The sequence below is a fragment of the Geospiza fortis genome, unplaced genomic scaffold (assembly GCF_000277835.1).
Source record: "Geospiza fortis unplaced genomic scaffold, GeoFor_1.0 scaffold26, whole genome shotgun sequence".
In the NCBI taxonomy this organism is placed as follows: domain Eukaryota; kingdom Metazoa; phylum Chordata; class Aves; order Passeriformes; family Thraupidae; genus Geospiza; species Geospiza fortis.
In genome coordinates this window covers 1,904,609-1,917,534 of record NW_005054425.1, presented here as the reverse complement: position 1 = coordinate 1,917,534, position 12,926 = coordinate 1,904,609, and the positions used below count along the sequence as shown (strand labels likewise).

General features: G+C 54.4%; 1 protein-coding gene across 1 annotated transcript in view; it reads right to left on the bottom strand.

Annotated features, from left to right (window-relative positions):
- Window positions 1-4,906: 4,906 nt before the first annotated feature.
- The window catches only part of AHCYL1 (adenosylhomocysteinase like 1), a 10,618-nt gene continuing 2,598 nt past the window's right edge, over window positions 4,907-12,926 (bottom strand). The window contains exons 5-15 of the mRNA XM_031061769.1: window positions 12,126-12,226; window positions 11,264-11,370; window positions 11,067-11,183; window positions 10,861-10,924; window positions 8,945-9,033; window positions 8,440-8,510; window positions 7,737-7,831; window positions 7,137-7,235; window positions 6,541-6,609; window positions 5,418-5,496; window positions 4,907-5,031 (exon numbers count right to left, since the gene is read on the bottom strand). Of these exons, the coding sequence (XP_030917629.1) occupies window positions 4,907-5,031; window positions 5,418-5,496; window positions 6,541-6,609; window positions 7,137-7,235; window positions 7,737-7,831; window positions 8,440-8,510; window positions 8,945-9,033; window positions 10,861-10,924; window positions 11,067-11,183; window positions 11,264-11,370; window positions 12,126-12,226 (1,016 nt within the window). The remainder of the gene's footprint in view (window positions 5,032-5,417; window positions 5,497-6,540; window positions 6,610-7,136; window positions 7,236-7,736; window positions 7,832-8,439; window positions 8,511-8,944; window positions 9,034-10,860; window positions 10,925-11,066; window positions 11,184-11,263; window positions 11,371-12,125; window positions 12,227-12,926) is intronic.

The window sequence follows — 12,926 nt, the reverse complement described above, 5'->3', positions numbered from 1 at the left end:
CAAAGCACAACAAACACGGCAGGACACAGGGAGAGGGTTCTCTGAGATCAAGCAGCTCTCAGAACTCACATATTTCGCACAAATTTGAGAAAATTTGGGCTATCCCCCAGTGCTATCCCAGCAGATGGGATTAGTGAGGATGAAACAACTCCAAACAGCTTTGGAGAAGCTGCAAAAACAGCCAGGAAAACCTTTAGTGCACAAAATATCAGCTCCCTTTACGGAAGTCAAGAACATCGACCCACAGCATTTCAGGGCACCCAGCCCTGAGTGGGGCAGGTGCACTGCAAGACTCTCACAAATTTCAGGATCCTGAAATCCACACCAGAACTCTTCTGAATTATGAGGCTACCACTCCTGAGCATGGCGAGGATCCAGAATAGAATCCTCACCCACTCCTGAGTGAGGGGCAAACCCACACAAGAACCATCCCAAATTTTGGGGCACCCACTCCTGAGTGAGCGGCAGACCCAGAGCAGAATTCTCCTGAATTATGGGACTCCACTCCTGAGTAAGGGGCAGATCCACATCAGAACTCTCCCAAATTTTGGGGCACTCACTTCTGAGTGAGGGGCACATCCTGAGCAGAATTTTGGGACCCACACATCCCTGAGCACAGGGCAGACCCACACCAGAACCCTCTCAGGACACCCAGCCCTGAGCGAGAAGCAGAGCCACAGCAGAACCATCCCAAATTTTGGGGCACACATTCCTGAAGAAGGGGCAAACCCAGAACCAAACCCACACAAATTTTGGGGCACCCACCCCTGAATGAATCCACAAGCAGAACTCTCCTAAATTTGGGGGCTCCAACTCCACTCTACATCAGGACAATCCCGAATTCCAGGAGTATGAGAGCAGGGTAGCTCCAACCACCTCAGGTTCTCCAAGATTCCCCCTCACATCCCTCCCCTGGCATTCCAAGGACTTTTCTGAGGAAGCCGTGGGAGAGAACGGCTCCGGGGCCATCCCAGGAGTGAAATGCTTTGGAAAAGCCCCGGGACACCTCAGCTCCACACAACCCTCCGACCCCAAGGCTCAGGGTGACCCCAGCACCGCGGGGTGGCCCTGGGGGGATTGGTCACCTCTGGCTGGATCCATCCCTGGTCCGAGCACGGCAGCGGGACCTGGCCCCCCATTCCGGGCTGGAACCGACGGTAACACCGAGAAAACCCCCGGATGGGCTGGAGACCCGCCTGGAACAAAGGAACGCTCCAGTGAAGGGGCTGGGGGGGCTCAGACCCCAAATTGAGGGGCCTGGAACAAAGGAACGCTCCAGTGAAGGGGCTGGGGGGGCTCAGACCCCAAATTGAGGGGCCTGGAACAAAGGAACGCTCCAGTGAAGGGGCTGGGGGGGCTCAGACCCCAAATTGAGGGGCCTGGAACAAAGGAACGCTCCAGTGAAGGGGCTGGGGGGGCTCAGACCCCAAATTGAGGGGCCTGGAACAAAGGAACGCTCCAGTGAAGGGGCTGGGGGGGCTCAGACCCCAAATTGAGGGGCCTGGAACAAAGGAACGCTCCAGTGAAGGGGCTGGGGGGGCTCAGACCCCAAATTGAGGGGCCTGGAACAAAGGAACGCTCCAGTGAAGGGGCTGGGGGGGCTCAGACCCCAAATTGAGGGGCCTGGAACAAAGGAACGCTCCAGTGAAGGGGCTGGGGGGGCTCAGACCCCAAATTGAGGGGCCTGGAACAAAGGAACGCTCCAGTGAAGGGGCTGGGGGGGCTCAGACCCCAAATTGAGGGGCCTGGAACAAAGGAACGCTCCAGTGAAGGGGCTGGGGGGGCTCAGACCCCAAATTGAGGGGCCTGGAACAAAGGAACGCTCCAGTGAAGGGGCTGGGGGGGCTCAGACCCCAAATTGAGGGGCCTGGAACAAAGGAACGCTCCAGTGAAGGGGCTGGGGGGGCTCAGACCCCAAATTGAGGGGCCTGGAACAAAGGAACGCTCCAGTGAAGGGGCTGGGGGGGCTCAGACCCCAAATTGAGGGGCCTGGAACAAAGGAACGCTCCAGTGAAGGGGCTGGGGGGGCTCAGACCCCAAATTGAGGGGCCTGGAACAAAGGAACGCTCCAGTGAAGGGGCTGGGGGGGCTCAGACCCCAAATTGAGGGGCCTGGAACAAAGGAACGCTCCAGTGAAGGGGCTGGGGGGGCTCAGACCCCAAATTGAGGGGCCTGGAACAAAGGAACGCTCCAGTGAAGGGGCTGGGGGGGCTCAGACCCCAAATTGAGGGGCCTGGAACAAAGGAACGCTCCAGTGAAGGGGCTGGGGGGGCTCAGACCCCAAATTGAGGGGCCTGGAACAAAGGAACGCTCCAGTGAAGGGGCTGGGGGGGCTTAGACCCCAAATTGAGGGGCCTGGAACAAAGGAACGCTCCAGTGAAGGGGCTGGGGGGGCTTAGACCCCAAACTGGGGTGGCCTGATGGGCTCAGAGGGGAGTCAGACCCCGACGAAGGAACCTGACAGGGTTTAAAGCCCAAGCTAAGATGCCCTGTTGGGCTTTGAAGAGGGCGAGACCCCAAAATCCAGAGTTGCGGCAACGCTCAGAAAATTCTGGCGGGACCCAATCCCAACCCCGAGGTGACCAAAGGGAGATTCCAGCCCTACCCTTGAGACCAAACAAACCACCCACAACCACTTGATTTTTCCTAATAGTTTAATTAGACTTTAATGATTTATTGCTCATCTGCAAGGATTAATATTGCATTCATTAAAAATCATTCCTATACAAAATAAACCTCTCGCTCCCGGCCCACCGCTGCCGCCGCCGCCCCCCCCGGGCTCCCCCAGCATGGCTTATACAGACACAGAGCCCTTGGCCGAGATTCCACCCGGGACGGGTGGGAACGGGGACCCCCGGGCGTGGGGGGCTCGCAGGGAAGGGGGGATGCTCCCCATCCTTCCCACAAACGCCCATCCCAGCTCGCTAAGCTGTCCCCAGGGAGGTCTGGGGGATGGTGGAAGGGACCCAGGGGATCCCTGGGATCTGTGGGGGAGCAAGGCAGGTGATCCCCAAAATCTATCCAGGAGGAGACCAGGCAGGCTGGGAGAGAGGAGCAGTCAGAGGATGTGGAGGGGGATGATGTCAGCACCTCTCCCATCCCCTGGTGCCCCATGGAGCTCTGCACACCCCAAAACTGCAAATTCCCCGGGAAGGACCCGTCCAGGTGGATCCCTGCAAAGGGGGGAAGGAGCAGCTCCACCATCCAGGAGGCGCCAGCAGCTCCTTCCCTCCCCTGGGTGGGGAAAGGAACAGGAGCCAGAGGAACCTCGGTGGGTTGGAAGGAGCTGCTCACACCCCAGCACAAGCTGGGAATGGGAAATGTCAGCAGGGAGGGCATGGAGGAGGTGATGGGAGCATCCAGGACACACCAGGAGAGGAAAACAGTGACAGGGAGCAGAGGGGCCGGGCTGCGGTATGGGGAAGGCTCATCTCTGCATCCAGCTCAAAAAAAAATAGTGAAACACCCCCAAAACCCACCCCAGACACCCTCAACACCACCCAGCACTTCCCAGTGGGAGATGGGAAGGCGGCCACGTTGCCAGTGCTTCCTTTTTAAAACATCTAATAACAATCCTCGCCCTCTAAAACATCTCTGTAAGGATCAAAAAGGAAAAGAGGAAGAAAAAAAAACCCAAATAAACAAACAGAAAAAAATGTTTAAAACTCAATTAAGGTGCAGTTTGGCTAAAAAACAAACAAACAAACAAACAAAAAACCTAGGAGAGATGAGGATAATGCTGGGAAAGCGACCCCCATCCAGATTCAGATTAGCACCCTGAAACACTGAACTCCCCCGGACCCAGGTGGCCACCAAACCCAATCCAGTGGCCACCAAACCTGGGCCACCTCATCACAGGGACCTGGGCTTGGGCACAGTCACCCCCTTTGCCAGGTGTCCTGCAGGCCACTCTGCTCCCAGGAAGCACCTGGAGCAGGGATCTAGCAGCTAAAACTGGGCTCTTTAAGGCAATTTAGAAGTTGCAGATAATCCACACAAAGAAATAGAAGATAAGGTAGAAGAGCATCTCCGGATCCACAGGGAGCCCGGCTGAGACCGACGTGGGCTGGAAAGGTGGGAAAAAATACAAAATAAAAGCCAAAATAAACCATTGCTGCAGGAATGAAGTGCCCTTGGCCCAGCAGGAAAGGGAAAGCCCCTCCTGGAGCCAGGGCTGGGAATCAGCAGCTTCAGCCACATGAAAGCAAGAAGCAAATCCCAGGTTGTCTGGCAAGATCAGACAGGGATGTGATCATGGAAAAGGGGGAAAAAAGAAAACCTGACCTTAAAATCACAGATCAAATGTAAAAACAGGTTCTGGTGGTGGTTAACCAAAAAAAAAAAAAAAAAAAAAGGTAAACCAAAATAAAAATGATTTTTAAAAATAATCTCTCAAATGTTGCCTTGTGTGGTCTGGTCCTTCATGGAAATGGTCCCGTCAGTATCTAGGAGAGAAGGAAGGGACAGTGAGGGACATGGATGGGAGGTACTGCTGTGCCAGGGCAAGGGCATCCCCCAGGCATGGGATTCCAGACTGCTTTGGGCTGGCAGGGACTTTAAAGCTCATCTCATTCCACAGGCAAGGACACCTTCCACTGCCCCAGGCTGCCCCAAGCCCTGTCCAGCCTGGCCTTGGACACTCCCAGGGATGCAGGGGCAGCCACAGCTGCTCTGGGCACCCTCACAGCCAAGAATCCCTTCCCAATATTCCATCCAATCCTGCCCTCTCCAGGCACTGGAAGGGACTCTAAGCTCTCTCAGGAGCCTTCCAGCTCTCCCAGAGGGGCTCCAGCCCTCAAAGCATCTCTATGGCCTCCTCAGGACATCCTTCTGCTGCTGGAGACCTTGGAGCTGGAGGCAGAACTCCAAACCAACGGGGAGCTGGGAGCTGCTGCCCCAGCAGCTCTCACCTGTAGTAGTTGGGTTTGAAAGGCCCGTTTTTGTTGAGTCCCAGGTATTTGGCCTGATCGTCCGTCAGCTCCGTCAGGTGGGCGTCGAACGACGGCAGGTGCAAACTGGCCACATACTCATCTGGGAACGGGACAGGGAACACGGGATCAGGGGGACCACACCCCACCACAACACGGGCAGCGATGACTGGAAGGTCTGGATGAGCAGCACCCCAGATTCACCATCACCCAAAGCAGGGCTGAGCCCAAGCCTGGGCTGGATGTGCCCCTAAAGGCACAAGGAGGGCATGGAAAATCCCAGAGAAGGGAGGCTGCAGGATGTGGGATGCCTCCCACGCTGCACAACACTAACAAAGATGAAGCAAATAACCCCCATGGATTTTAAGGTCACTGCCTGTGGCTTTCCTGAACTTGCTGTCCCTCTGGAAGTGTTTCCCAGCCCAGGTTTGAGCTCTTCTGACACTGCTGGCACACGGATCCCCAGGGAAAGTCAGTTCCTTCACTCACCCATCTTCTTTGGCAGCAGGTAAACGTCCTGCTTGTACCGGCCCTCGGGAGCGTTGTAGAGCTCAATCAGAGCCAGAGCCTGTGGAGAGCACAGGGATAAGCTGGGAACAGTCAGGAATGGCCTACAGCTTGGGCAGCACAAAGCTCACAAAGGCAGAGAAGGATCTGGGAGCTTGAAGGACAGTGCAACCATTTCCAACATGCCTTGAGGGACAGGCTCCCACCCTGGGTACATCCCTGTCTGGGTCCCCATAATCCCACTGGAGGGATCAGAGAGCAGGGATCACCCAGCCTGTTTGCAGCATCTGGGCTCAACACCCCAGGGAAAACCATGATGGTGGTTTAGGGTTAGCAGCTCTTCTCCTCTTAAACCACCCAGCTGCTGCAGCACATGGAAATGGAGGGGCTGCTCCTCAGAAACTGGCAGCATCCAAAAAGCAGGACAGATTCCTTCAGGACAGATGAAACTGCATCTGAGAGCTGGCTTCCACTGTTGGGAACCAAATCCAAAACACAGGCCTGTTCCCTGTCCCCTTGGGCTGACAGGAGTGAGGATAAGGGAATTCATGTCACCATGGCTGTCCTTCCCCATGAGTGCCAGTGCCACCAGACCCTCCATGCTCCCAGTCCCATCATCCCCTCAGTGTTCCCAGTCCCATCAATCCATCAATCCCCTCAGTGTCCCCAGTGCCACCAGCCCCCTCCATGTTCCCAGCCCAAACAAAGCCTTGCTTTAAGGTAAGCTCAAACCTGTGCTAATGGGCTTAAACACATGCTGAGGGAGCTTAAATCAGTGCTAGAGGGGCTTAAACCTGTGCTGGGGAAGGTTAAACCCATGCTAGAGGGTCACAAACCTGTCCTAGGAGGGTTCAAACCTGTCTGGGGGAAGGTTAAACCTGTATTCCAGCCCAGCAGGATCTGTGCCATGAAACCACTCATTTAAAAGCTCTCCCAAAACTCGCTGTACCCAAAACACTGGGTCCGTGCCAGCAATAACTCCAGCCCAGAAAAAATGGTATTTCTGGCAGTGGTGCCACCTCAAGGACCAATCCCAGCATGTTCCCAGCTCCTTCCAAACCATCCCCACCCCTAGGCTTGTGCAGGGCCCCACCCATGTACGGACCTGTGTGGTGGCTGTGATGGAGAGAACGAAGGTGGGAACCGTGGAGCAGCTGAGGTTGAGCAGACGGCCCTGGGAGGAAGCAGGAGTCAGCACACAGCTGGACATGCTCCCAAATCCAAACCAAACTGAGTTCCCAGATGGGATTCGCCCTCATCCCCTCCCTGCACAAGGAACCAGGGGCACAGAGAACCAGAGCACGGTGACCAGAGCATTTCAAATCTGCTTCAGTTTCCACCTTAACCCTTCACTTCAAGGCACGGGTATATTGTGGTCCCTAGAAAAGCCAGTCCCTCCTCCTGCCAGAACAGCTCCTGTGGGAAGAGGAGCCACCCAGCACCTGGGAAACTCTGCACAGATGGGGTTTGCCTGAGTGGGATGAACCCCAGCTCGGAAGAACGGAGTCACAAGGCACCTCTGTGGCTGCATGTGGGATATGACATGCCCACCCTCAAGAAAGGAAAACAAAAAATAAATTAAATAAATTTTAAAAACCCTTTTTTGAGGCCTGAAGCTTCTCTCAGCACTTTTCCACCTGACTAAACCTGTGTGATTTCCTGACGGAGGCCCAAAGCACCATGGCCCAGCTCTCCACACACCTCGGCCAGCAGCACCACCCGCTTCCCGTCGGGCCAGATGACGTGATCCACTTGGGAGCGCACCCGCTCCCAGGTCAGCTCCGGCATCCGCAGGCTGGTCTGCAACGGGAGGGCACAGGCTGGGTCAGGGCAGGAGCTGGCAGGGGGGCACAGCCAGAGGAGAGGCAGAGGCTGAGGTCATGGCAGGAGCCAGCAGGCAGGCACAGCCAGGGAGCCAGCAGAGAGGCACAGCTGGGTCAGGGCAGGACCTGGCAGATGGGCACAGCCAGAGCAGCCAGCAAGCAGGGAGCACAGCCAGAGGAGAGGCAGAGGCTGAGGTCATGGCAGGACTCAGCAGGCAGGCACAGCCAGGGGTGCCAGCAGGCAGATGGGCACAGCCAGGGGAGCCAGCAAGTGGGCACAGCCAGAGGACAGGCACAGGCTGGGTCAGGGCAGGAGCCAGTAGGCAGGCACAGCCAAAGGTGCCAGAGGTGGGCACAGCCAGAGGAGTCACCAGGAAGGCAGGTACAGCCAGAGGTGCCAGCACTCACAGCCAGGGGTGCCAGCACTCGGGCACAGCCAGGGGTGGCAGCACTCACAGCCAGGGGTGGCAGCACTCACCACGTCAATCTCGGTGTTGGAGTGGCCCATGTTGCACACGATGCAGCTGTTCTTCATCCGGTCCAGGTGCTCCCTGGTCACCACGTTCTTGTTCCCTGCAGGCACAGAGGGCACAGCTGACCCCACAGCAGTGGGAACACAAACCCTCTGGTTTCTCCTTCCCTGAACTCAAGTCAGAGAAGCTCAGCTTGGAGCAATATCAGAGGAGCTTCCCTGGGACTGAACCCTTGTGGCTGTGACAGAGAACATGTGGGACAAGTGCAGTTGTGGAATATCCTGAACTGGAAGGGATCCACGAGGGCCATCAAGTCCAGCTCCTGGACCCTGCACAGGACACTGCCAACAATCCCACCCTGTGCCTGAGAGCATTGCCCAAACACCCCTTAAGCTCTGGCAGGACTGGGACTGTGACCATTCCCTGGGGAGCCTGGGCAGTGCCCAAATCTTTGATCTTTTGCTCCTATGAATTAACCAGGCTCTAGGAGATCCCAAAATACACTAAGAACATGTGGCCAAGATGTCCCTCTGCTCTGGGCCAGGACTGTGGTCATACAGCAAATCAGGGTGAAAAGCTCTTGGCAGAGCTCAGCTGTTGTGGAAAATTAGGAGCACAGAGCAGTGAAATGTCCTCCATTCCCAGCTCCCTTGAGACCCCACTTGGGAATGGTGCTCCTGAGCCTGCTCCAGCCTTGTCTATCCCTACCTGTGCAGGTGATGACGACATCCACCTGACGGATTACTTCACTCAGCTTCACCACCCGAAATCCATCCATGCTGGCAAAAAAAGGGGAATAGGGACCACAATGAGGAGGAGAAGCTTGTTCCTTCTCTGCCCCAGGCCATGAGGGATCTCAGCAGCTCCAAACTGCTCTGGCAGTCCTCTGCCCAGGCTCTCCTCTACCCCTCCAGGGACACCAGTGCCACGAGGGAAGGCTGTGCAATAGTTGGGATATCCAGCCCACTCTTGGAAATGTTGGATGAGCCAGGAATGTGTGGCATAGAGGCCTGAGCAGCCTCCCCAAATCAGCCAGTGAACACCTTCTGCCCAGTATCCCACCCCTGAAAGCTGCCCAAGCCCTTTCCTATCACACCCCAACAAGGTGCATGTTCTCCAAAATGCACCACAGATCCCTGGCTTCACTCCAGCCTCTGGCAGGGTTTGGAAGAGCAGAGAGAGAGTCACTCCTGAGCAGATGGGAGCACCTTACCAGGCCTGGAGAGCACAGATGGGGTCGATCTCGGTGACGTACACGATGGCTCCCAGGGCTTTCAGGGCAGCACAGCATCCCTTGCCAACCTGCCAAGGCAGAAGGAGCAGTGAGGCAGGACACAGAGCCACCAGCGCCACAGCCCCTGCCCTAAACAGCCCAGGCCCATCCCAGGCTGGAAGATCCTCATCCCAGCCACTTGCCCAATGCCAGGAACAGCTCAGGATGTACCTGGTGAGTGGCACAACTGCCACAAGCCCAGCTCCCCCTCCAAGGCCAGCAGCCTCCCACTGCCAGAGGGCAGGATTAGACAGGATACTGGGAAGGAATTCTCCCCTGTGGGAGTGGTAAGGCCCTGGAACAGGTTGTCCAGAGAAGCTGTGGCTGCCCCAACTGGAAATATCCATGACAGGAGCTTTCCCAACCCACCTCTCACAGCTTGTGCAGCCCCAGCATTGCAGGAGCCTTTCTCCAAGCAGGAATTAAAGACAGCCCAGAGGAGCACATAGTGCCCCCTTGCCTTTAAGCTACAGGATTTCAGAGCCATCCTGCACTCCTCAGGGAGCAGGTCCTCCATCCCATGCTGCCCACATCAGCATAGGGAGCAGAGGGTTCCTGCAACAGCATCTCAGACTCGCTCCCTCTCCTCAGTGGAAAATTAAAACAGAGTCCAGCTCTCCACATCACCAACCCACACCAACACCTGGCCCTGCTGCACAGACTCTACTCAGCCCCGTTTTGTGACCAGCAAGGTGCTGGACCAAAAACCTTTCCAGAGCAACCCTCACTTATCACCCAGCTCTAACCCTGGGTCTACTGAACACAGCTGGGACTCAACTCACACCCACAGGGGAAACCATTCAGGGTGAACAGGTTGGGGGAGCTAAGGGTGCTCAGCCTGGAGCAGAGCAGGCTGCAGCAAGACCTTAGAGCCCCTTTCAGTGCCTAAAGGGGCTTCTGGAGAGCTGAAGAGGGACTTTGGACAAGGACAGAGTGACAAGGAGGAATGGCTTCCCACTGCCAGAGGGCAGGGTTAGATGGGATAGTGGGAAGGAATTCTTCCCTGTGAGGGTGGTGAGGCATTGGAATGGACTTCTCAGAAAAGCTGTGGCTCCCCATCCCTGGAAGTGTTCAGGGTTGGGTGGGGCTTGGAGCAACCTCGTCAAGTGGAAGGTGTCCCTGTCCATGGCAGGGGGTAGAACTGGATGAGCTTGAAGTTCCCTTCCAATCCAAATACAGGCTGGAAGTCTGGGATTCTCTGACTCCCCTGTTGTGAAGTCCAGTAAAGTTCAGGACAGACAACAACACCCAGCACAACTCCTGCCTGCAGAATCAGGCACCAACCCAGAGCGCTCACTGAGAGCCAGCACAGTCTCTTGGTCAAGCAAAGCTGGACTCCCCTGGTGCCTAAATGAATTAGGGAGCAAATTCCTGCGGGGAAGAGCCTTTGCAGCTCCTGCCAGTCCCTGCACAGTGCTGGAAGATAAACACCCACACAGACGTGCACAGATGGAGGGAAGGTGGCAGCTCCCAGCTCCAGCTCTTCCAGGGTAGAATCAGTGACAGGTTCATGATACAATTTCCCTCTGCCAGAGTATTATTCCCAGGGAGAAGCTGCCTGCCCTGCTCAGTGACAGCCAGGCTGGATGCTGAACCTGGGCCAGGGACAGCAGATGGGAGTACCCGTGGGTAGTTATAATTCAGGCCAGTGCTCCCAGCAACTGTCAGCTGTGCAGCCCAGTTCATCTGCAGCAAACTAGGAAATGTGATCACTGATCTCCTTCCTCCCAGCAAGATTTCCCTGGTTATTGCTCACCAGGTTGGATCTACTCCTTATAGGAAGGGCAAGTGGCCTTTGCACAGGGAATTGCAGGATGCTGAGCTTGGGGGAGGCCAGCACAGCTCACAGAACTCACCTCCCCATAACCACAAACCACCACTTGCTTCCCTCCAAACATCACATCCGTGGTCCTCTTCAGGCTGGGGGACAGAGAGAGACCTGTGTTGGGATCAGTCAAGCCCAAAACCAGGTCAAAGCAGCAGAGCCTGATCTCTGCTTAAGAAGCAGCCAAAGCCAAACCCACCCATGTGGAAGTCTCATGGGGAAAAGAGCTGGACTCACCCATCCAGGATGGATTCCCGGCAGCAATACAGGTTATCAAACTTCTGCTTGGTGACAGAGTCATTCACATTCATGGCTGGGACACAGAGCTTCCCAGCCTTGGAGAGCTGGTACAGCCTGGGAGAGGGCAGAGGCAGGTCAGAGCACACAGCAGCAACTCCCTGAGATCTCTGGGTCTGCCTTCCCAAAGCTCCCACCTGTGCACGCCTGTCACGCTCTCCTCCACAATCCCTCGGATCTTCTTGAACACGCTGGGGTATTTCTTATAAACCCAATGGGTCAGGTCCCCACCATCATCCAGGATCTAGAACAGGCAAGGAAGAACAGGGAGCAGTCAGGCCTCCCACTGGGAAATGCACTGGCCGAGGACAGGATGGGGAAAATGGTTTGGAGAAGCATCTTCAGGCACTGCTGGAGGGGCTGTCTGGGCAGAGGCCTGGAGGTCAGGACTCCCAGGTTCCCCTGCAACTCGGGGTCTCCTCTAAAACACTGAGATTCCTTAACCCTGCGTGGAACTGCTGGATCCTAACAGGATCTCCTGCCTCTGCTATTGCTCTGCAGCCTGGGAAGGTGACCACAGGCAGCACTAACTAACCAGGCTGAGCTCAGGACACCACCACACTGATGCCCTGAAAGCAAACAGGAGAGGACAGGCTGTGGGAGGTGCCATGGCCCATGGACACATCACTGGTGACCACAGACCATGCACCAAGGGGGAACATGGGCTTTGACAAGGGGAAGGTGCCCACTATGAGCCCAGCTTTGGGAGGGAGAGGGCAGATGGCACCTGTGCTGAGAGAGGAGTGGCTGGGGCAGCTCCTGCAGGGGAAACAGGTCCCATTTCTTGGCTGATGGCAGCTCCACCAGGAGCTGTTCCCTTGCCCTTGGGATGTGCCAACTCAGGACATCCTCTCTGCAGCTCCTGACATTCCCATGGCTGTTCCCAGCCCATCTCCAAGAGCCCCCCATTAATGGAGGTCAAATTCAAGGTCAGCAGGCTCCCAGGAACAGCCCCAGGGTGGAAGGGAGGAAGAGGAAGGGCAGGAGAAGGCTCCTTACCATGTTGGCCTGCCAGCCATCTACGTTAACACAGCGGTCAATGCACCACCAGAAATCATCCTCGGACTCCCCTTTCCAGGCAAACACAGCAACACCTGCAAGAACAGGAGCATCCCTGGAGTTTGCTGGGCGTGGCTGAGCTCTCTCCTGCTTGGCCAGCTCCAGAAACACACGGACACAAGAGCCAGGGGGAGCATGCAGAGACCCCATCACTGCCCACAGCAGGATCAGACCTGCCCATCCCTCCCTAGAAGATATTCCCCAAAAATAGCAATTCCCTAAAACAGAAATACAAAATTAAAAAAAATATTTTAAAAACCCAAAGAAATAATAATAAATAAGAAGAAAACAATACTACTAACAATAACTTGTAGTAGTTACTATTGTAGTAGTAATTATTGTAGTAATACTATTAATGGCTTAATTTTAAACAGTATAAAAATTAATAAAATAGAACTAAAATATGGTAAAATATAAAATTAAAATATATTTTATGTTTTTAGAATTTTATATTTATTCCAATTTATTTTATACCTATTTTATTGATATTCTATATAAAATATATTTATAAGCCTTTTATAAGTATCTATACATGTATTCATATTATATTGTATATTTTATGTGAATGTATATATATATATTTATAATATATATTATTTATAATGTATATTATTTGTAATACATTTAATTATAATGTTATATATAATTATATTATTAGAATTTCTTATTATCATAGTTATTTTATAATATATTATTTATGTATATTTATGTTATTTATGTTATATTTAATAATAATAAATC